We start from the raw sequence: 24,431 nt of genomic DNA on the forward strand, positions 1-24,431 counted from the left end.
TGTGTGACTGGTTTTTGTTTTGACAGTGGATGTCAGCTGTCAACATGCCGGGCGTTCTTACACCCCGTACTAAATAGTACAGGGTAAGTCAAATGTAATAGGGAGTTTCAACACAGACGATGTATTAATGTATGGCGAGAGAAAAATTTTTTTAAAATGGATTTTCTTTATACACATATAGTTAAAAATAAAAGAGACAAATGTATACCATTATTAAATCTCCATTTTTATTCTAATATTGGAATAGGAATATGAGTGGAAATTAGCCATATAAAAGGGGAAATGAGAAATTAAGAGTCATAAAAGTGTGGAAAATCAAAGAGTGCGGACAATTAGATTAACGACAATTAGTCTGTTAAAATAGCAATATGCGGTGAAATTAAAATAATAACTAAATTTAAAAGTTACAGAAAGTAAAGTGAGTTCAATTATTGAACAAACATAAACTTTACGAACAAACAAAAGTGTGGTTTTAGATAACTAAAAAGAGAGTGGCAACAACAATTATAGTCATTTTTGCTCTGCAGGTAGCTGAAACAAACAGAGGGCTCGCGTTTTTAGCGATCGGCAGCGTAAAATAACAGTTCAAGGCCAGGTATGAGCAGCCGGAAGGCCAAACTAGCTCCATATGCGGTCATAACAGAAATGGCGCCCAATAAAAAAAAAATTGTGTCCCTAGGTGAAAATAGGTGGCATTAGTAGAATGTGACCGAGTACGGAAACATCTAAGTACTCGCAATAGCCCAAAATAGTAATTGAAATAGGATGAATAATGTTAATAGAAATTCCATAGGATTTGCAACCAGGTTTAGTTTTCTGAATACTGTATAAATGTGCAATATCGTTAATGGAGGTAATAGATTCCCAATAGCCAAACCATTATCTAATCCATGCTAATGTTACCTATGTAATATTGCAGCCAGGTTTAGTTTCCTAAACGCTGTTAGAATGTGCAATATTACTAGTAGGTGTATTAGCATAAAATTGGATCAAAAGGTAAAAGGGTCCGGTGCAATATCTAGTTGTGTATGTGTAACTATGATTGTTTGTAATCGACCTGTGTTCAGTTTTAAGTGTAGGAAATTTTTGTCTGTGTTTTGGAACACCTATAGGTAGGATTGCGGGAAAGTAGAACATGATATCCGTTATAGGCAAAAGTTCTAAATAAGTCAGAGTGTCATGATCTTTATTATCATGGGTTCTTGATTTCAAAAAAAAAAAAATTGTTGAAATTTATGCCATGGTACTACAGTCCTATTATAGAGATTCCACTGTAAAATTTATCTTTTCTAAGGCACTCATATGAAATAAAATACCACTTTTTAATTTATTGAAAATAATAATTATTTATTGATAAATAATAATTATTATCCAATGTTATTCATAATGAAATCTATGCATTTAAAGATTTTATGAGAAATTTAAGGATAATCCAGGATAATATCAGACAAAATTACTCCTAAAGCATTAGCCCCTTCTGAGAATACAACTGTTAGCCACCATTGTTAACAATATATTAGCAGAAAGAAATTAAATTTATCGACATACATAAGGCAAATAATCAGCGATAGAAATACGTCAGAATTTCATTTTTGATGCAAAGCATTATCTTATACCAATAAATGACAATAATAATAGTTCACAGTAAATAGTTTGGAATAAAAACTGAATCATTGAAAGAACTTTTAGACACCATAACTATTCTCACACTATAAAAAAAAACCCAAAATAAGTTCCCAAAGTAAAAACAGAGACGACGATCTGTACGCATATAGACTAGAGTAGGTGATGATAACAAGGTCTGCAAGCAAGAGATTGTGGCCGCCAACATTTGAGTCGGATTCCGAACGCTCCAAATTGGAATCTAAAAAGAAAAAAATGTCAGCAAGTAACAGGGTTCAAGTTTCGGGACAAATAGTAGACTTATCTGAAACAATTATGAACAGAGCAGTTGAGAAGGATTTAGGTGATTCCAATACAGGAATGCCTATGGGGACCGAGAATGGATCCGAGCGTTTTTCGACCCCAGGACCAGTGAAAAATCGGGCTGAAAAGGATGTGGAAGAAAAAATGAAAAGTTTTATTAGTACTGAGGTTAACGATATCAGGAAGACTTTGGATACCTTGGTGAAGACGGTGCAAAATTTGACCCTGGTTGGCACAGGCACAACATCCAATGGGACGGGTGGGGGACATCCGACTGGAAATCACAACCCTTCCCCTCCAATTCCGCCAGAGGCCTCCCCCTCCTCCAGAAATCCAACGCCAAGTAACAATTGGTATCAACAACCTTCCATCCATGATCCGGTTAGAATCCGTGTTGATAAGTTTGGGATAAATTTTGACGGTAATGTCCAAAAACTAACGGTAGAGGAATTCATATTCCGTTTAGAATGTCTGCAATCTCAATATGCGATCCCTTGGGCCGAGATATTAAGGGATTTCAGGTTACTCGTGTCGGGCCCAGTCCTTGAATGGTTTTGGCAATCACATAAGTTGCATGGCTTCACCACCTGGGCGAAATTAAAAGATGCCCTTCTCTGCCAATATAAAAACACCAAATCACCCTTTGAATCCATGAGGGACTTGGTGGATAGGAAACAAATGGCCAATGAATCCGTAGATGTTTATTTCCAAATAATGGGCCAATTGAGATCCCGACTTTGTCACCCAATTACTGACCAAGATATGATCAGCATCATTAAAGTTAACGTTAGGGAAAATATAAAGGCGATCGTGTACCCCATGACAATTTCCACCGTAGAGATGCTGCGCATTGAGTGTAAAGAGGCAGAACGGAACTTTCCTAGGCGAGATCCAAGGCCCATGCACAATCAAGCTCGTCCTGTAAGACAGATCAATGAAATAACAGTAGATGAGTATGAATATGAGGACATGGATAAGCCAATGGACTCACCATAGACCATCTCAGCAATGCAGGTGAACCGTCAGCCAAACAGACATATTGTTTGTTGGAATTGTCAATCTGTAGGCCATATGTTCATGGAATGTCCTTCATCCGAAAGGAAGTTGTTTTGCTATCGGTGTGGGAAGCCAAACACCGTAACGCCACATTGCCCGAACTGTCAGTCGGGAAACCGCAAAATGGGCGTGGTATCTGCGGGGGGACCACGTCCGGCGGAGAACCCCCAAAAGTAATCCACTTGTTGCATCCAACAGAATCTGAAATTAGAAAAAACTATCAGATTAATAATAAACCAAAAGAAATTCATTCTTATGCATGTCAAAGACACAGCATTCCATATGAACAGAGGAAAACTAATTATGACAGCGTTCGAGCAGAGATATTTGGTCAACATAAAATGGTTCCTAATCGCATCCTTAAAATCCGACAGAAAGTGATCAATAAACGAAAAAACAAACGTCTGATTCTTGACGCGATTACTCGAGCGGATACAAAAAATCATGATCCAAGGGTGTATGCAGATGTCGAGATTTTAGGAATGGATATTAAGGGTTTGTTGGATACAGGAGCATCCGTTAGTATCCTCGGTAAAGGATGCAGGGAACTGATTGAGGGTGCATCTGTAGAAATTGAACCAATTTTCAATACGCTGACCACAGCCAGTGGTCAGAAGTATAGAATTATCGGGAAAATCTGCACTTCAGTCAAATTCAAATATGTCGAGAAAGAGATGACCATATATCTATGTCCGGATTTAGATCAAAATTTATATCTGGGGATCGATTTCTGGAGAATGTTCCACCTTGCGCCAGAAGTGTTAGGGGTCGAAGAAATAGATTACGAAAAAGTTATGAAGGCGTGGAAAAGCACAGTGGGAGACCATAAATTAAAACCTCATGTCCTAACAGAGGAGCAGAGAGAGAAATTGGACCAGGCCATTAAAGACTTTGATACTTTTGAGGACAAGGGATTGGGCTGTACTAAGATAGAAAAGCACACGATAACTTTGGTCGAGGGAGCTGAACCGTTCAAAGACAGACACTATCCCATGTCGCCAGCCGTGCAGCAAATTACGTATGAGGAAATTGATAAGATGTTGGAGTTAAAGATCATCGAAGAAAGTGAGAGCCCGTGGTGTAATCGAACTACGATTGTTCGAAAACCCGGGAAAAATAGATTTTGCCTCGACGCGAGGAAGTTAAACAAACTCACTGAAAAAGACGCTTACCCGCTACAAAATATAGATGGGATTCTCAGCAGAATTGATGAGACCTACTATATTAGTAGCGTGGATTTAAAATTTGCTTTTTGGCAGATTGAACTTGATCCAGATAGTAAAAAGTATACGGCCTTCACAGTACCGGGACGACCCTTATATCAGTTCCGTGTGATGCCCTTTGGGCTTTGTAATGCGGCCCAACGCCTTTGCCGCTTAATGGATAAGGTCGTCCCGAGTAGACTGAAGGAGAATGTATTTATTTACCTTGATGACTTGCTGGTCATCTCCAGCGATTTTGACCAACACATCCAACTGCTGAAAGAAGTGGCGAAATGTCTCCGAGATGCCAACTTAACGATAGGACTAAAAAAATCACAATTCTGTTTTAGGGAGCTCAAGTACCTCGGCTTTATAATAGGTGATGGTATGTTAAAAACAGATCCAGATAAGGTAGAAGCGATAAAGAAGATTGCCATTCCGCGGAACCCTAGAGAAGTTCGCAGTTTCCTAGGAACCGCGGGATGGTATAGACGCTTTATAAAAGATTTTGCTACCATATCTGCCCCTCTTACGGACACTCTTAAGAAGGCGAACAAGTTCACGATGACAGCCGAAGCCATTGATGCTTTTAATAGCCTTAAAAAAGCCCTCACATCTGCACCTGTTTTGCGTCACGCAGATTTTAGTAGAAAATTCTACATACAGTGCGATGCATCCGATTATGGGATCGGAGCGGTTCTTTTTCAACTGAATGACCAGGGGGACGAGCACCCCATAGCTTTCTACTCGCAAAAATTAAACTCCAGCCAAAAAAATTACAGCGTGACAGAAAAAGAATGCCTGGCGGCTGTTATGGCAGTAAAGAAATTCCGTCCTTATGTGGAATTGATGGAATTTACTGTCATAACAGACCATGCCAGTTTGAAATGGCTGATGAGTTTGAAAGATTTGAGTGGTAGGCTTGCCCGCTGGTCATTACAGTTGCAGGCGTACCGCTTCGATATAGAGCACCGTAAAGGAAAGAATAATGTTGTTGCGGACACCTTATCAAGGCTCCCGACAGTGGATGAAATCGACGTCGACCAAGTCTTCGAATTCGAGACCAATGAGTTTAGTAGCGAAGAATATGAGGAGTTAAAAAAGACCATTGAGACCAATCAACAGAGACTACCAGACTTAAGGGTAAACGACGGCATGGTTTTTAAAAGAGTCCGGCAAGCAGGAAACGATGAGTTGTGCGAATACGAATGGAAATTGTGGGTTCCAGAGTCTCTGACCCATGTCCTTATTCAGAAAGCACATGATTCGCCGACTGCTGCTCATGGGGGAATGTCTAAGACATTGGCTCGTTTAAGAGAACGATTTTATTGGCCCAATATGACTTCGCAGGTACGTCAATACGTGGGCAATTGTACGACCTGTAAGGAAACCAAAGGAGTAAACTATAACACCCAACCAACCATAGGCAACCAGGTCAAAACAGAAAGACCATTCCAGAAAATATACATTGATTTTCTGGGTAAATACCCTCGGTCCAAAAGCGGTAACGCATATATTTTTGTCGTTATGGACCACTTTACTAAGTTTGTGTTCCTAAAGAGTATGAGGGAAGCGACGGCGAGCAACGTTGTTAAATTTCTCGTTGAGGAGGTATTCCTGAAGTTCGGGGTACCCGAAACTGTCCATAGCGACAATGGTGCACAATTCAACGCAAAACAATTCAAAGATATGATAGATGCGTACCAAATTCGTCATATGCAAACGGCCCCATATTCTCCCCAATCTAACGCCTCTGAACGCGTCAATCAATCCGTGTTGGCAGCGATCAGAGCATTTCTGGAGAAAGATCACCGAGATTGGGATCTCTATTTAACAGAGATAGAATGCGCACTAAGAACATCAGTACATGCGGCTACCGGGGTAACCCCATTTTTCGCACTCTTTGGGTACCATATGTACACCAAAGGTGCTGATTATAATCTGGCCAGAAAATTAAAGTCGCTTACAGAACATGAAATCGTAAATTTAGATAAAAATGATAAGTTAATGCTCATAAGAGAGCGTATTAAAGAAAATATGCACCATGCATATGAAGTAAGTGCCAAGAGGTATAACCAACGAGCCCGAGTAACGAAATTTATACCGGGGCAGGAAGTTTACCGGCGCAATTATACGCTCAGTGACTTCGGAAAAAACTTCAACGCTAAATTTGCCCGAAAATTTACCAAGTGCCGCATTGTCAAACAAATAGGAAATAATATGTTTGAGATTGAAGACCCACAAGGTCGACCAATGGGCGTGGCACATGCAAAAGATTTGAAAAGATGACATACTAATGTGATGAACGGATGGCAACAACAAGACGGTGGTACTAGCTAGGAGCCACAGAAGTTAAAGCTTTATGGTCAATGCCCTATATATTTCTGGAATGCTAGGGTGGTAAACTTTCGAACTTACCATCACTGAATCCCCTACATACCGGGTCCAAAACAGTCGCCGACCGTAGCTATCACAGGTCCCAAGATAGAATAACGATACCTGAAAAGATAAGACAAAACAACAAAGTAAACGATCTAAATAATAAATAATAATACTACAATACATCCCTAATAATGTCAACAGAGCCCGGCTAATTGGATCTCAGGGTGTGGGAGTTCCCCACGTTGGTCCTCAACACCTCATAAAACAACATTGGACAACAATTTACGCAAATATTACAAACACCTCCGCACACCGTCTATTCCCTCGCGAGCTCATCATAGCCGGAGTTTTGTTGCGGGAGGGCCATCACATGTACACAAATAATCCAGATTATAGGTCATGCCAAAACGGTTCCCCTTTCGAGCACTTGAGTTGTTGTTTTTTTGGGCTAGCAAGGAATGGTTTTTGCACACACATGACACTGGTTGTGGACTGTTCTTTCCCGTATGAGTCCAAGCCACGAATGATGGTTCACTTTGTCTGGCGGACGTAAAATGAAATAAAAACTTTATCAACAAACACACAAAATTAGATGTTTATTTTGTTTACCACATGTTATTGTGAATGGTCCACTTTGGAATATGGTTCGTGGTTGCTCTCATGAGCGCGTATGGAATAAATCGATGAGAGAGTAACTGGGGATGGAAAATAAATATTATGCAATCAATTCAGAGTAAACACTATTTTATTTAATTGCACTTTTGTAGCGTTTTGATGGCTAGATTTCTATTTTTCCCTCGTAAAAAGAATAAATGTTTGCACCCGAGACAATGTGTGTGTGACTGGTTTTTGTTTTGACAGTGGATGTCAGCTGTCAACATGCCGGGCGTTCTTACACCCCGTACTAAATAGTACAGGGTAAGTCAAATGTAATAGGGAGTTTCAACACAGACGATGTATTAATGTATGGCGAGAGAAAAATTTTTTTAAAATGGATTTTCTTTATACACATATAGTTAAAAATAAAAGAGACAAATGTATACCATTATTAAATCTCCATTTTTATTCTAATATTGGAATAGGAATATGAGTGGAAATTAGCCATATAAAAGGGGAAATGAGAAATTAAGAGTCATAAAAGTGTGGAAAATCAAAGAGTGCGGACAATTAGATTAACGACAATTAGTCTGTTAAAATAGCAATATGCGGTGAAATTAAAATAATAACTAAATTTAAAAGTTACAGAAAGTAAAGTGAGTTCAATTATGGAACAAACATAAACTTTACGAACAAACAAAAGTGTGGTTTTAGATAACTAAAAAGAGAGTGGCAACAACAATTATAGTCATTTTTGCTCTGCAGGTAGCTGAAACAAACAGAGGGCTCGCGTTTTTAGCGATCGGCAGCGTAAAATAACAGTTCAAGGCCAGGTATGAGCAGCCGGAAGGCCAAACTAGCTCCATATGCGGTCATAACATACTTTATTGTCCAACATATTGGAAAGTATAAAAATAAGGAACACGTTAGGCAGTTTGAGCAATTTTCTGCATAGTTGTTTTTAAGTTTTAAGGTGTTGTTTAAGCGTTTAATTGTAATTTTAGTCTGACTGTAAGTGTTACTGAGTTCAGAAGAAGACGTTTATTTGTATTTATTGAATGTTTGCAGCATATTACGTCCAATACTTTGGAAAAAAATCTTCCGATCTTTTGCTTTTGAAATTTTTGAAAAGAGCACAATGAAAGATTGTATCGTTGCTTAATCTTTGTGGTTTTAAATTTTTGTATAGAGTCTCTAATACGTTTTTGTAATGAACTATTTTGAACATCATAACAATTACAAATTCTTTATTACGAGTATGTTTGAAATTTGCAAAAAAACTATATCAACAATTTTTTATGATATAGTTTCTGTTCCAACGCAGTGTCGTCCGTTGAGATTATTTGATACTGGTCTCTTGCTACACATTAGTAAATGTCTATTGCATAAAAAAGGATTTTTCTGTCGTATTTTTATGTTTTGTTCGACCTTTCGAATGTGAATAAAATCAAGGTTATTGAGATTGAGGTCAATGTTTATATTTTATTTATTGCATATTATTTCCAATATTTCGAAATTACATTGAATTTCATCCTCATGGATTTTTCTGTCTATTACTCCTTGAATTGTATTTTGGGAAGAACTTTCAATGGATGCACATTTCTAGAAATGTTCCTTTTGCCTTCTTCGGGAAAGGACTTTGTAACGACAAACGAAATAAAAAAAATAATCGGAAACAGATTCGTCTTCGTCAAAATCACAACAAGTATCAGTCAACTTTGCGGACAGGAATATACCCTGAGACTGTGTGAACTGAAACTTTCATTTATGGACAGATCCAATAGCGGCTACACAACCAAAATCCTTTAACGCAAAGCTGTGTATTAGAATATTTTCAGAATTGTGTAGTCATTTTCGGACGTATGAACTTGTCAACAAAATATGGATTTTATCATTGACCACAAGTATTGCGAAGAAAGTACCTGAAGAAATGGACCGGACCGACATAGCTCATTTTGCAAGTAGATCTTATTTTAGGAATCATTCCTTTTAAAAGATATTGCGCCCACCAGTCATTTCAGTTCGTCACGTATAATTTTCAGTTTTTTTCAGGAAATATGGACTTGCCCACGAAAAACATAATACCGTTCTAAACCCAAGGAATACCTTCAGTAAAAATTTTTAAGGATCCTCCAACAGACGTAAAACTACATTAAAGAACTATTTTGACGGTTTGTGAGAGATGTACACAGTATGGTCCAATTTCGAGCTAAATCTAAGTCTGGACAAAATATTACTTAATCCAAAGTTTGGACTAAATGTGTTGCTCCGTTCAAAAAAATCGCACATACCACTTTCACTAAAATTCTTGAAATTTGGGCTAAAATCACAATCTTCGAAATTTATATGAGGCTCGCAGAAATATTGCGATAAACAAAGTTTGGGCCAACGCAGTATCCGGTTCGAACGTTGTCGTGCACACCAGCCACTACACATGATGGACATAGGAGTTCTTTACAGCTTTCGGGCCATTTTCTCTGGAAGTATAGACTTGCCTCTGAAAAACTTGTACGGTAGCAATAGGGGCCCCGAGAACACTTGTTGCAAAAAAGCAAAGCATTTCCAGAGAGATATTTTTATTTATTAATTTATTTCATATTTCTACTTATAACAAAATTATTAGCATAAAGGAAGTGAAGCCATGACTACTGAGGTCTTAAGATTACACAGATATATTTACTAATTATCCATAGAGGTCTTAAAATGCACTTCTCTGAAAATATTTGAAATACTCTGTGGAAGGTTACCGAAAGAGTGCATCGATAGTCGATCGAAATTGAAATTGAGAACTACGTGTTCTCCAGGCAGCCACCCAGACGAACGAACATAGCTAAGTCGACTCCAAGTTTTCTGAAATAGATTTCTTCCAAAAACACTTTGGCCCTAAAACCACTATTTCGATGAGGACTAAATGTTGAGAGTATAAAAAATGTAGATTGGGAAAAATTGTGTTTGTAGATTTTTGCTAAAAGAATGTATACATGTATAGAACTTGGATTGGACACCAGAATTTCATTTAAAAGAATTCAAGATTGGTTGTCAGAGTTTTCCTAGTTTCCTAGTAGAAACCAAAATTTCTATAACAGAAGTCCGACGATTGGACGCCGAAATTAGTCTATTGATAGATGCACGATTGGGCGACAGAATTTGTCATTTACATACACGCGATTGGGTTCTAGAATTTCATCATGGATAAACTCACTATTGCTCAGCATTATTTCTCTATCAAGAAAACCACTATCGGCCTTCAGAAATTCTTTGTGATAAGATCTACGATTGGACACCAAAATATCTTTAGGGAAATAACTAAAATTTCTTTATGACAATAACAACGATTGGACACCTGACACCAATTGAAAAATTGAACATATTCTGACACCGCAGCGTGATAAGAGACCCAAAAAGAAGACACGCGCCTCGTCGTGTTTTCCTTCTAAATTCTACCCGTAAATATGACAAATACTAGTGGATAACGCCATGATATCCAACGTACCCTCTGCATAAATCAATTCTCTACTAATCCCATTTTCCTTTCATAAATTACTCAATAAATTGGAGTGGAAAATTTTGAACTTTTGTGAAGTAGGAAGCAAAGGAAATGTCCTCAACATTCCATGTAAACAAAAAAATGAAATGTTAAGATATTTCTAAGGTTTTATGATAATATACTCTTTCTTCACTGAATTACATAACATTCACTGTAGTTGTGAGTTATTTGATAAATGATACATCCAAAAATGTATGCGATTATTAATCCATCCATTATTTTGAACATATTATTATTTTGTCAAAAAAGTTCTGAAAACAAGGGTAAATTGCTCAAGAAGTCTTACGTCATTTTAAATAAAAAATAGCAATGCAAATTTTTTCATCGGTAATATATGTCTAAAAAAAGTTTACATCATTGCTAAATAAGAAATTTTCGCTAACATGAACTTTCAAAATTTTTGTCATGTGGGCCCAAACAAACCAACCCTATAATATTCTACCGTTTTTATTCACATTTTCGTTATATGCGGTCACAAAATATATTTTATTGATGTTTTTTTTTTTTTTTTAAAAAAATTCTTTCAGTAGATTATATGTGCTCGATCCAAACTGTTTTTGAAATATCTATGGTGAATATATATAGGGAAAATATTGATAACCCAGATCGGACTTTGTAAAATTACGTATTTTAGTACTACAAACTAAAATAACGTCATCAGGACAAGTCATAGGTTCCTGATATTGTATGTGAAAATTCGGGGATAGTCTACGGCTATTATCCAGTGAATATACGAGTATATCTGACATACGAGTCCTAACATCCATTTTTTTGGCATGGTCCTAAATACTATAATGATGGCAGCTACTCCTGCTCTAAATAATTTCTATCTATAATATCTAACTTTGTAACGTAATTTTCTTAACAAAGTATTTTACTTAGATATCTAGTTTGTTCTGGGACTTACAATGAAATTTTGTGTAGAATATTTCTTCTTTTATCACCTTTCGTGTAGAACTAAATTTCATGTTACTTTCATGCATCAACTCCAAAAAAAGAACAAAACAAATTTATTCAAAAAAATATTTGGGTGTTTTGTTGGCAAACTTGATGTATACATTTTCATGATATGTATTGGAAATACATATTTCATTTATTCGGCAACTTATATTGAAATTTGATGGAGATGATTTTTGTCTTTGTCGTCTTTTGTGGGACAAAACATAATAAACTCAGATAAAGTACAACCATAGACAAATAAAAGAATAGACAGAGAAATTGTAGTGTGCTTGTTTTTTGTAGGGGTCGCCCTTACACTCAATATGCTCTTCACTCAATTGCATTTTGTTTTGGGGTACACAGAAAAAAATAATTACTGCATTTCAGGAATAGTGTCATAAAGTCTTGCCAAAGTTCAAATTTCTGCATTTCATGAACGCCAACCAACCAAAGACAAATTTTGCTACTTTTATCAATTCTGTTATTTTGTATTATTGTTACTAACTTTACCGTTTCTTCTAATGATTTTCACTGTAGTTGTTATCGTCTTGTGAATATAGCAGAACAATATGAACCATATGTACATGTTGAGTTTATCAGCACTAGGCTGAGATATTAGATGTTGCCTTTATATTAAAGAAATTAAAAATTTGCAGCTGCGAACTATACAGCCGCAAACACTTTGTTTTTTTCGACACCAAATGCACTGTAGTTGATTGGTTTGTCAGTTAACTAACAACAAAATGGTTGCTACGTAGTTTAGGTATGTTGCTGTGGTGGGTATGTGTGTGGTGTGGTTTGTTGATTAGTCTTAATGAGATGGTGAGCCGATGGTGGGGGTTGTGTTGTGGTTTGTTGATACCCGCTAGCAACGAAAATGCCAATCGTCGCAATTTAACTAGTCCAGAACTAATTCTAAGCCCTACTAGTACAAATATTGGCCCAAAGTAATGCGAAGAGAACCAATTTACACCTTTTTATCTGTACAGATTTCCCCTAAAAGGACGAGGAATCTGCAATTTTGGCTTTAATTACGGGTGTAAATTAAGGTCAAGTTAATCGTTGTTGGCGGGAAATGCAACAACTAAACAAAACAGCAAATACACAGAAAGGACACCACAAGTATTTCAAATATACTTACGTGGTGTAATTCAAATGCAATTTAAAATTGCCACACAAGAATAAAAAATAAAAACAAACGTTTCAAAATATGGACGCAGGCGGTCACTAATTAAAACTTTTATTTTTGGTTTTGTGTTGATGATCAAGACGATCTTGCTTATTCCCAATTTGGTTGACAAGTGATGGCAAATTATCGATAAGACAATCACGTCATTGTCGAGTTTGATAACATTAATATCGATATCATAGTTTGGTATTGGGATGGCTCAAACCTCGACATGCTCGCCCCCTTGCACGGGTGCAAAATTAGTGATTTGTTCCGGCAGGATATTTGGAACCTTCATCCAGGCTTTCCCGTCGTTGAGCCTTCTGTTGCTGCGATCTCTCTTTTTGACTTCTTTCCTCTCTGCGTGAGCGAATTTCCCTGATTGATTTCGTTTGTATCAATGGGAGATATAATTCAATGGATATCCGTATAGTTGACGATGCACCCAAATTGACCTTCACAATGACATTTATGCAGTGGTCGTTGGGTTTTGATACGTATTCTTTTCTGAAATTTGTCGTGTTCTTCGATATGGACTCAGTCATCATAATGTTGTGTTTGCAATAAACAGCATAGCGCACTTGAAATCCATTAATATTTCTGAAAAGATACTTAAGGAACAAAGAAACAGAAATCGACCATACGATATATGGCCCGTTAGTTATGTTTTGTTCGTCTTTGTACAATACATATGCAATAATTCGAACCAAATTAACGAATTTCGTGGATGTTATACCACAGACTTGTTCCTTGTAGGTATTGATTTTCGACCTAATATCTTGTAATATTCGATCGTTTAGAACATATTTGGTATATTTCGTCGCTATAAATTTAGAAGCCAACTGATCCGCTGGAACAGTTGATTTGCTTCATCCAATTCAGCATAGAAGGAATAGTGAGGATAAATATCCGATAGAACATTTGTCAAAATTTTCTTCAACGGAAATTCGTTCGACTTCCTCGTAAATGTCAAAAATATAAATTCCAGCCGATTTGCGGAATCGAATAGTATTTCTTTTGCAAGATCAGACAAAAGATGTTTCCTCAATTTATCATAAAATAAATATTGAGAATATATATTAAGAAAATGAACGATTTTTATTTTCTTTAACGGAAATCCGATCGATTTCCCCGTAAATGTCATATACTCTAGTGCCGTTGAAGCTGAATATCTTGTGTGACCGCCTGCTAACATGTCAACCACGAAGTATATTTGCTGCTAGCAGCCGGTCAACTTGCCATTCTGTGGCCACCTGCAATAACGTTTTTATTGCCAGAAATAACTCACAGTTAACACCAAATTTAAAATTTCCATAATCTACCGAGGGACCGTGTATGTCCTTTCGATACAAAATACTCTGACACATATCAGATTCATGTGTTAATTTTAGGTACATCTTCTCGATGTCACCGTTATATACGCACATGTAAATGTACTGTTTTAAATTTGCTGAAATCAATTCGTTGCTTATATTTACTTTAGCATTGAGTGAGTAACAACGTTTTGATTGGTATAAGTCATTAATAAACATACATATTTTATTTATTTATTAGTTTGTTTTCCCTGCACAACAAGACAATGTCTTATAATTTAAAGTACAGGTTTATAATTGCAAAATTGATCCGACTTATTCTAATATATGAAAAATACATATTAAGTAAGGTTTCAAAAAGCAAAAATAAAAATTACAAAACAAAACAGTTAATGAATTATTGTTCTATTGAGTGAGAAAAATAATCTTTTAATTTATTTTTAAAGGTAAATACATTACTGATGCCCCGTAAATTATATGGAAGAGTATTCCAAAGACGTATAGTTCCGATATAGAACTGCCACTCAGAGACCAGACTACGTCGCCTCAGAGGTATAATATTCCTTCCTCTATTTGACCTGCCGAATTTTAGCTTTTGATAAAGATACTTCGGTTTTTGAGTAAAGATGATTTTGTGTAGACATTGCAAAGACTTAATACTGAGAAGCGCTTTGAAACTTACTCCATAAAGGGAAGTGGTATATTGAGAGACACGCTGCGACCTTCTCAAGCCATACACATATCTAATAATGCTACTCTTAATTTACGAAGACTTGTCGCATCACAATTTGCAAAAAGTTCGCTACCATAAAGTAATCCAGGAATCAGATAGGTTTTAGCGAGAAGACAACGTATGTTGAGTGGTGTAAACGAGTGTGTTAGCCAAAGTGTTCGTAGCTTTGCAAAGGTCTGCCCAACGACCAAATTGACATGGTTTTCCCAGCTAAGAGATTTGTTGAACACTACACCTAAATTTTTAGCACTGGGAACTATATCTACCCGTTCGTTATTAACAAATATATTAATGTTTTGTATTGACAATTTCTTATTTTTATGTATTATCAGGCATTTTGATTTACTGGGATTTAACAGCAAACCATTTGCCCTGGCCTAAACATAGACACGATGTAGATCATAGTTTAATTTTTTACTGGTACTTTCCGGGCGAAAGACCGCGTAATGTAAAAAGTAGTACAGAAATCTCTTTGAATCAATATGCCTTATATTTGATCTACTTTGTTGGATATTTTTTATGACTATGTACTTTTCTGACAATTCATTGCCGGTACTAGCAAGGGATTCGTATTCTTTTATTTGTTTTGTCCTTTTCACGTTCGTACTGTGGAGTCTTGTTCTGAATCGCGACGATTCTAGAAACAAAAACGAACATTTTACATCAGGATTTTCGTCCGGTCGACGGTTCGTGTTTTCATCGTAAAATTTTTCCACACATTCTTCATTATCATTAGGTAAATTTCCGAATCGAGGCGACTCTGAAAACGATAATGGCATTTTAGCATCTGATTTTCCGTCCTGTCGACGGTTGTTTGTTTCATCGTAAAGTTGTTTACGGGATTTTGTTAGAATAGGAGCCCGTTTGACTTCCCCTTTTTCACAGAATTTGATTGATTTTATATTTGTATTGTCTTCTTCTATCTTTGAATATTCCACGTGTGGGGCCGACACGATACTGTCGTATGTTATTGGTCCGAAAATAAACCAACCGTAAACTGAATTTTGTGCTATCATTTTTCCGAGCACATTCTTTCTTATACCATTTAGTATTAAGGAGGGGAGTATGTCACTTCCAATTAACATATCCACCTGTGCTGAAATGGCAAACTCTGGATCAGAAAGATTTAAATCTACCACTTCACTTAAATTCAAGTTAGGGAGTGATCTTATTGGCATTAAACCAGTCAGATTTTGAACTACTATCACCTTGGTGTGGAGTTCGAAATTGTGTTTGTCGGCACATAATGCTAGTTTAAAAGATTTGTTAGCATCAGCCACCATTGTGCCACATAATCCACTAATGTGGAACTCTGCTTGTTTAGTTTCTGTTTTCAAGCGCTCTGTTAATTCATTCGTCAAATACGATCGTTTAGAAGCTAAATCAAAAAATAGCTCTTACAGTAGAAATTTTATCACGATTTTTAATTTGTACCAACGCAGTTGGCAACATAACATCATCATTACTCAAAGTCATGTACGTTTGAGTATTGGTTTCGGACACCGAACTGGAGGAGCAAGGCAATTCATTCTGCTGTTCGCCAGTCGTGAAGTGTGTTTCAGTTTGTCGACTCATTCGTGGTTGAGGAAAACTGTTTATTTCACGCGCTACGGCATTAGCAGTCGATTGTTCTTGTGATGCGTTTGTCAAATGAAGCTTCGTATGATGTTTCTTGCTGCAATGCATACATCTATGCATGCTGATACATTCTGGAGTAACATGTCCACTTGTTAGACAATTATTGCATAGTCGGTTTTCTCTTGCCACTTCAATCCTTTGGATTGTGGCCATGCTATTGAACTTTGAACAATTTTTCAACAAATGATTTTTTCCACATAGAACACATCTATTTGAATTTTGGTATATGGAAGTTTGTTAAGTTCCGTAATCAAATCGAGAAGGTTGAGGAACTGTCTGACTTTTGAGGCGATCAATTCTTTCCAACACCTGATGCCTATTAATAAGAAACTCTTCCATTTGAGACCACTTTGGTAACTCGGAATGAGATTCAAGAGAATGTTCCCACAATGTCAATGTCTAACACACGTTTATTTTCGTAACGTTTCTTTAATGCATCCCATGCTAGGGTAAAATTTAAATCTGTCAAAGGAAATCGATCAACGATTCTCCCAGCTTCACCTTTTGTTTTACTTTTTAGGTAATATAATTTTTGGGCTGATGTCAATCTGGCATGAGTACCATATATGGATGTAAACATATCCCTAAAAGTTGGCCATTCTTCGTAACTTCCGTAGAAGTCTTTCGTATCACAAGGTGGCACTTTAATGCACACCTCCGACAAATCAAAAGTTGTGGTTGGGGGAAACATGCTTGAACTATGAAACATTGAGGGATTTGTAGTGTCTTCCCCACTAAATTATTGGAAAGATTTTTTCTCTTTTTTAAAATTTCCATTAAATTGGCTTTGGTTGTTTGATATTGGTCACGAACGGACGCAAAATCTTCCTTTGCTTTCTTTTTATATTCACCGTTTACTGCCATGTCATCGGCAAGATAAACGCTCTCGAAAGCGCTACGGACGTTATGCCAATCCTCATCGATTGACTCTAACTTAGTTTCTATCAACGATTCAGATAGATCTTTTTCCGGGGTATTTAATATCTTGGCACATGATCCCACCAAATTATCCCGTTCGTATTCGAAACGTGTGCAAATTGTTGATCCCATTTCAATATTTGTTTATTATGTTATACAATTATTTTTTATTTTATTATTTGTTATTTTATATATGTAATTTATATTAATTTTTATATATTTTATATTATTATTGGGGTCCAAGGTGTAGTGATGCGCACATATCTCATATGATAATATAAAGCCTCTCCTACATTAATGTCAACCTCTCCGACCAGTGGCGGACCCTGTTGTTTTGCAGAAGAGGCTCTGACGTCCGATTATTGGCGGAATAACCATAACATCTGTTTCTAAGAGGAAATGTTTAGAAATCGCATCATAATTATGGCAGGTTCGGAGGCCTGAAATTATAAACAACAAATCCAATTACAAGATAGCAGCCCTATCACCGAACTAGGTATCGTTGGTCTAATCTACCATCAACTGCCGAATAAATCTGGATTCGAGTATTTACAAAGAAGAAAAATAACGAACGGATCTATTTGATGACGAACAAAGGCTATGTTAAAAGGATAAGATTTGCACAATGGAATGTCAGAACGCTCTATCAATCTGGGAAATTTGCTGAACTGTCAAAAGAATGTGATCGATTGAATATCAATGTATGTGGTCTCAGCGAAGTCAGATGGAATGGATGTGGCGAAGTACGCAATAGAAAAGGTGATATACTACTGTACTCCGTAATGCCGAACCAAGATGATAACCACATAAGAGGCGTAGGGATATTTTTGACAAGGTCATCTCAAAAAGCCCTCGTAGACTGGAAGGCAATATCGGAAAGGATTATTACTGCCAACTTAAGAACTAAGCGTAATATAATTACTGTAATACAGTGCTACGGTCCCACAGAAGAAAGCGATCTAACAGAAAAAGAGTCATTTTACAGTCAGTTGAGCAACCTACTTTCCCATATACCAAAGAAAAATGTTGTAATACTGCTCGGAGATTTTAATGCTCAAGTGGGATGTGACAATGATGGGTACGAGAGTGTCTTAGGAACACACGCACTTGGAAATCGCAACACTAATGGCGAACTACTAATAGAACTGTGCTGTAACTTTGATCTGAAGATAGGTGGTTCGCTTTTCCCTCACAAGCGAAACCATAAAACTACGTGGAGAGCTCCCTCTGGCAATTATGAGAACCAAATTGACCATATTTGTATATCAAGAAAGTGGAGCAGTATGCTATGTGATGTACGCAACAAAAGAAGTGCAGAAATCGGAAGTGACCATTATCTCGTTGTAGCAGAGGTAAAACTAAAACTATCCCAGCAGAAAAAGAAGAATGTCGACTCACAAAGAAAAACCTTTGATATCGAGAAACTAAAAAACAGCACAACCAAAAATATGTTCATAGACAAAGTACGTAATATCAACATAAACTCCCTTGATACACTAGAAGAGAAATGGAAACGATTTAAGGACAACGTAACGGAAATATGCACGACAATTTTAGGATTGAAGCGAAAACAACAAGATGCCGATTGGATAACGAGTGAAACATGGGAACTAATTGAAGAAAGGAAAATCGTCAAGGGCAAAATGCTTTCTGAAAATGCTGAAGACAAGTTGGAACTATTCAGAGAGAAGCACAAACAGTTATCCAAAGATATTAAAAAGCATGTAAAAAAGGACAAAAAGTCTTACTATGGTAAAATGGGGAATGAGGCTCAGACAGCTGCTAACAAGGGGAACTCAAAAGAACTCTATAAAATTATAAGAAAATTGAGTGGCAAGGATACACTCATAAGTAACACGCCTGTAGAAGATGAAACAGGGTCTCTCGTGACATCAAAGGACGAACAAACAAAAGTTTGGAAAAGACATTTTGAAAAAACGCTGAACATCAGCCAAAATCACCAAGCACAATTCCTCATCTCCAAAATACATCCCACAAATGCAGAGGTAAAAACAGAAAATCCTTCAATTGCTGAAATAGAAGAAGCGATTAATACCCTAAAACCCGGTAAAGCCCCAGGCAACGACGGTATTCCAGCAGAATGCTTCAAAGTCTGTAGCAATATAATGGCTGAAAAACTACACCCGATATGGGCGGAGGAAACTATCCCACAAGACTGGAAAGAATCAATTATAGTGAAACTTCCTAAAAAGGGTAACAGAACAAAATGTGGCAAATGGAGAGGCATATCCTTACTGCCATCAGCTCTACAAATTTTCAACAAAATAATTTTAAATAGAATAGCCGAACCATTAGAAAAATTGTTGCGAAAAAACCAAGCTGGTTTCCGAGCAAGGAATTCCTGTGTCGACCACATATGCACAACAAGAATCATCATTGAACAATCCGTAGAGTATAACGCAAGTTTATATCTAGCATTTGTGGACTATGAAAAAGCGTTCGATGCCCTAAACAGAAAATACATATGGAGCTCACTTCTATCAAAAGGAATACCCAAGAAACTAGTGACACTTATAGAAAATAGCTATATTGGTACGACTTCCAGAGTGTTGCACGAAGGAGTCCTCAGCGAAGAGTTTTTTACAACCAGCGGAGTGCGACAAGGCTGCACATTATCACCGCTATTATTCGTCACAGTTCTTGACGCAGTGTTTGAAAATCTAGACTCAACACCATCTGGTCTAAATTGGAATTTGTTCAACAAACTTGGGGATCTGGAGTATGCAGACGATGCCGTTTTACTTACAGCAACTTACTCAGATATGCAAAACAAATTACTCAACCTGTCAGAGGAATCACTAAAAGTTGGTCTGAAAATAAACTGCGGCAAAACAAGAACTATGAGGATAAATGCCAATAATAACAACCCGTTTACGATATATGGAGAAGCAATACAGAATGTGGACCGTTTTGAATATCTTGGTAGCATTTTATCAACAAAAGGAGGTACCACGGAGGACATTGATAACCGTATTAGAAAAGCCCAAGGAACGTTTGCGTCGCTGAAAAACATTTGGTCATCTGAGACATTAAATATAAAAACAAAAATCAATATCTTCAATTCTTGCGTGAAATCTACGCTACTGTATGGATCCGAGACATGGCTTACCAATACCACAATAACCAATAAACTTCAAGTATTTATAAACAGATGTCTTCGCAACATATTAAAAATATGGTGGCCACAAACTATATCTAACGAACGTCTCTGGAATATAACAAATCAACAGGAAATAAAATCTGCAATCACTCAAAGGAAATATGGCTGGCTAGGCCACACTCTTAGAAAAAGCGAAACTGATATTTCCCACTCAGCTCTCCATTGGAATCCCCAAGGACGACGCAATAGAGGCAGGCCGAAAACAACATTTTTATTTTGGCTTTAATAGGTTTTTATAAATATACTCCTCGAAAGTTTATTTTTTAAGCTTTGGGAGTAAAGTCCACTATTTATTTATATTTATTATTAATTATTTATATATTTATTTTATTGATATATTTTAATTTATTTTTTACCTTTTAATTTTATTTGTGATATTATTTAATAATGAAATGGAATACAATGAAATGCAATCACCGTATCGAATTACGTTATGTTACGTGTGTTCTGTTACGTTAGGTTACGTTTTCACTAACTGACCTCTTATTTTTATCTGATCACTGATATTCAGTAATCGTTACTTATAATGTGTATAACACTATGTAAACAAACCGACCGTCTGTCCGTGTTATTTATTCTCAAAATAAAATAGAAAAATACGAAATTTAATGTGAAGTGGTGATTTTGGTATAAATATGAAAATTTTTAAATATATGTTTTTCGTAATTTGTTTTATTTTTATTTGAAAATTATAAACGAGCAATGAATATTGCAAAACCAAATGTATGTTTTTTTGTTCTTCTTCTTGACTCAATGACAGTGTTGAGATTTGCCGTACTTTTTGCATAAATTAGAAGCAACTGGCGAAATGTTTCAACACTGATGGCAAACAAAATGATTTTAATTTTTTGGAAATTTTTGAATTAATTTTAAGTGTTTATAATTAATGGCAAGTCTAGGCCGCTAATTTGTTTAAAAGGCTCGAAGGACCATGTACAGATTTCCCCTAAAAGGACGAGGAATCTGCAATTTTGACTTAAATTTCGGGCGTAAGTTAAGGTCAAGTAAATCGTTGTTGGCGGGAAATGCAACAACTAAACAAAACAGCAAATAATACATAGAAAGGACACCACAAGTATTTCAAATATACTTACGTGGTGTAATTCAAATGCAATTTAAAATTGCCACACAAGAATAAAAAATAAAAACAAACGTTTCAAAATATGGACGCAGGCGGTCACTAATTAAAACTTTTATTTTTGGTTTTGTGTTGACGATCAAGACGATCTTGCTTATTCCCAATTTGGTTGACAAGTGATGGCAAATTATCGATAAGACAATCACGTCATTGTCGAGTTTGACAACATTAATATCGATATCATAGTTTGGTATTGGGATGGCTCAAACCTCGACATTATCCCCAAGTAAACGAAAGTGCGTCAGTTGCGACTAAATTAAATCCACCATTTTTTAACTTAAACGACAAGTTGTAGAAATAATTCATATTTGCATTTTCTTAATAACTTACATATAAATGCAGCATTTAATAACAGAAGCTAGTGCTGATGGACTGAACATATTCGTACCTATTATTCACATTGTTCTGGTATAAAAAAGGAATACGAAGGAAATATACAATTTGCCATCTTCTTCTCTCTACCCACTACCAATTAAAATTCCAATTGTCACAATTAGTCCAGAAATAATTCGGGCCGAACTTAGTACCAAATCGTCAGAAAGTAATGCGAAGGGAACCAATTGACACCTTTTTATCCCCAAGTAAACGACGAGGCGTCAGTTGCGACTATTTAAGTCAATTGGTTACCTCCTATGACATCCCCATGTTAAAGTTTACAGTTTATTGCACTGTGAAGGGTCTAAAGTGGAACTAGTTACTGTAGCCCTAAGAATCGACGGGTTGCCGAACTTGTAATAATGGGTTTTTACTGTTCATACATTTTAACAGTAAGATAGATCATCAAAAGTAGCTCTGTTAACAATCTGCAAATAACAGAGGTTTTGTTAGGCATATTCTTGTTGTTTCCTTATTACAGTTCCGATGGAAGTTGAGAGAAGGCCATACCCAATAAAAAGAGTAAATAAAAAAAAAAGATACATTTCTAAAAATAGCAACAGCAGTTACCGAACCTTGTTTCATATTTAAATTCACTACCCACTATCAGAGTAATGATAGGCCAGTGGGTTAACGTCAGACGCTCATGTGCGAGGTCCCCGGTTCAAATCTCACCCCAACCGTGTTTTATTTTATCTATTAAAATTTAACTAGTTTGAATTAGAACCAATATATAAAAGAAAATCTATGCAGATCACTGTCTGTTGTTGGGCTACATGATTTTTACTAGCTCGCACCTTGCAGGCTTTCTCTAGCTTACCAAATAACACAGAATATTCACGGACAAAAATGTGTTTAAGCTATAGACTGGCACTGAAAGCTTAATTTTCTTACCCCGGATTTACAAGTATCAGGGGATCAGAAATTTTATTAGTTGATGATGACTACTACAAAAGTATCAAATTGTAAATTCATATCCTCACATGTAGTAAGCGTGGGAGGGGGGCACATAGAAAAGTCACGTTATTTTGTCGCCACAATCGCTCTCTTGTGTGGCTAAGCTGCTGTGTGTTTGGCCCTTTCTTATAGATGTATTAATTAGTGGTGAATTGCTTCTGCATTTCTTCTTTTTGGCTTGTAATACGATCGAATTTGTTCGATCATTCTTTCTATTTTTCCATTCGAGCTGAGCAATACGTAAAACATCGATATATTAAAGTGCAGAAAGTACAAATTGTGGAGTTCAAGTCAATTTTATTTAACTTAATGATATTAAATAATTATTTACTGAAAAAATTTTTGCCATCAAAGTTAAAATATTGTTCAATAAATCACTTTTTCTAAAAGGTAAATAATGAGTGTGGAATTTGCTCAATTTAATAAAATTCTTAGTGCATTTTCGTGTTAGTTAACTGGCTATATTTTTTTTCCTTAGCCAAAGCCAGCCACGTTGGCGGTTTTTATGACGGTGATTCCACGTTGAAAAATTCGGCAATCCTTATCAAATTGTGGAATGTTCCTATGCATGGCTCCCAAGGTTGCCCAAACTCCAACTGGTCAATTCCAGAACATACCACAATAAAATTAGACGTCATTCTACTGATCCCCAATTTCCCTAACAGCCACATGTGATAACCTGTTGTCTAGGTGAAACTCTCATCAATTGAAATCAGCTTTACCCGACTGTGCATCAGTTACACGACACTGCCAAGCAATTATTCAATACGGGGAAATCTTGCCAATAATTTAAATCAACCGTTCAATACGGCGACTCAGCTAATTCATATTCACATTAATCCTAAATCCAGTGCTACCACAACGACTTTGGGACTTCCTCGGAAGCTGTCATACGTATAGCAAAGTGCGGGATTAATGCACTGAAACCTACTGTTCATCTCTCTACCAACGGCAGTCATACTTCTGTCACATATTATTTTTATTATCATACGGATTTTCAAAAATTTAATGCGATTCTGTAAAGCTTTGCCTTAAGTATTGGCTTAGACAAGATTACAACAAATCGAAATCAAGCTAGATTATAATTATATATTTCAGCAACCAAAATAATTTCAGAAACGTTCAACATAACATATAACCTCAATCTGCTTTGTGTGATCCTGATCTTCAAGGCCTTGACGACAGCAGCATCCTCATCGATCTTTCGGTAAGTGAAAGCTCATAAGAAAACGAACTGTTAAAATTCTGAGATACATAATTAATAACTCTGGCTTGAATATATATTTTGGTGTCACATCATAGAAATCTTGGCAATTTTCTTTAAATCAATACTTAATTATTACGTCGAATTTGTGAGGTCA

General features: G+C 36.4%; 1 protein-coding gene and 1 long non-coding RNA gene across 8 annotated transcripts in view; one reads left to right on the forward strand and one right to left on the reverse strand.

Moving 5' to 3' along the window:
• Positions 1-643: 643 nt before the first annotated feature.
• The window catches only part of LOC141386662 (uncharacterized), an 80,173-nt gene continuing 56,385 nt past the window's right edge, over positions 644-24,431 (reverse strand). For 4 of the 7 annotated variants that reach the window (XM_073955601.1, XM_073955579.1, XM_073955583.1 and 1 more), the window contains 4 exons: positions 6,603-6,683; positions 2,918-3,183; positions 2,124-2,845; positions 644-2,047 (listed from right to left, as the gene is read on the reverse strand). Coding sequence is in view for 4 of the 7 variants with exons in the window: in XM_073955579.1 (XP_073811680.1) it covers positions 6,655-6,683 (29 nt within the window). In the remaining 3 variants the exon portion in view is untranslated. Of the gene's footprint in view, positions 2,048-2,123; positions 2,846-2,917; positions 3,184-6,602; positions 7,107-7,175; positions 7,394-13,392; positions 13,429-24,431 lie in introns of those variants that run through there. The other 3 variants (XR_012408424.1, XR_012408423.1, XM_073955594.1) reach the window with 3 other exon arrangements.
• The window catches only part of LOC141386693 (uncharacterized), a 38,326-nt gene continuing 21,419 nt past the window's right edge, over positions 7,525-24,431 (forward strand). Inside the window, exon 1 of the long non-coding RNA XR_012408425.1 lies at positions 7,525-7,819. This is a non-coding gene — a long non-coding RNA (uncharacterized lncRNA). The remainder of the gene's footprint in view (positions 7,820-24,431) is intronic.

Source organism: Musca autumnalis, unplaced genomic scaffold (assembly GCF_047663935.1).
Source record: "Musca autumnalis isolate F117 unplaced genomic scaffold, ASM4766393v1 scaffold_1, whole genome shotgun sequence".
NCBI lineage: Eukaryota > Metazoa > Arthropoda > Insecta > Diptera > Muscidae > Musca > Musca autumnalis.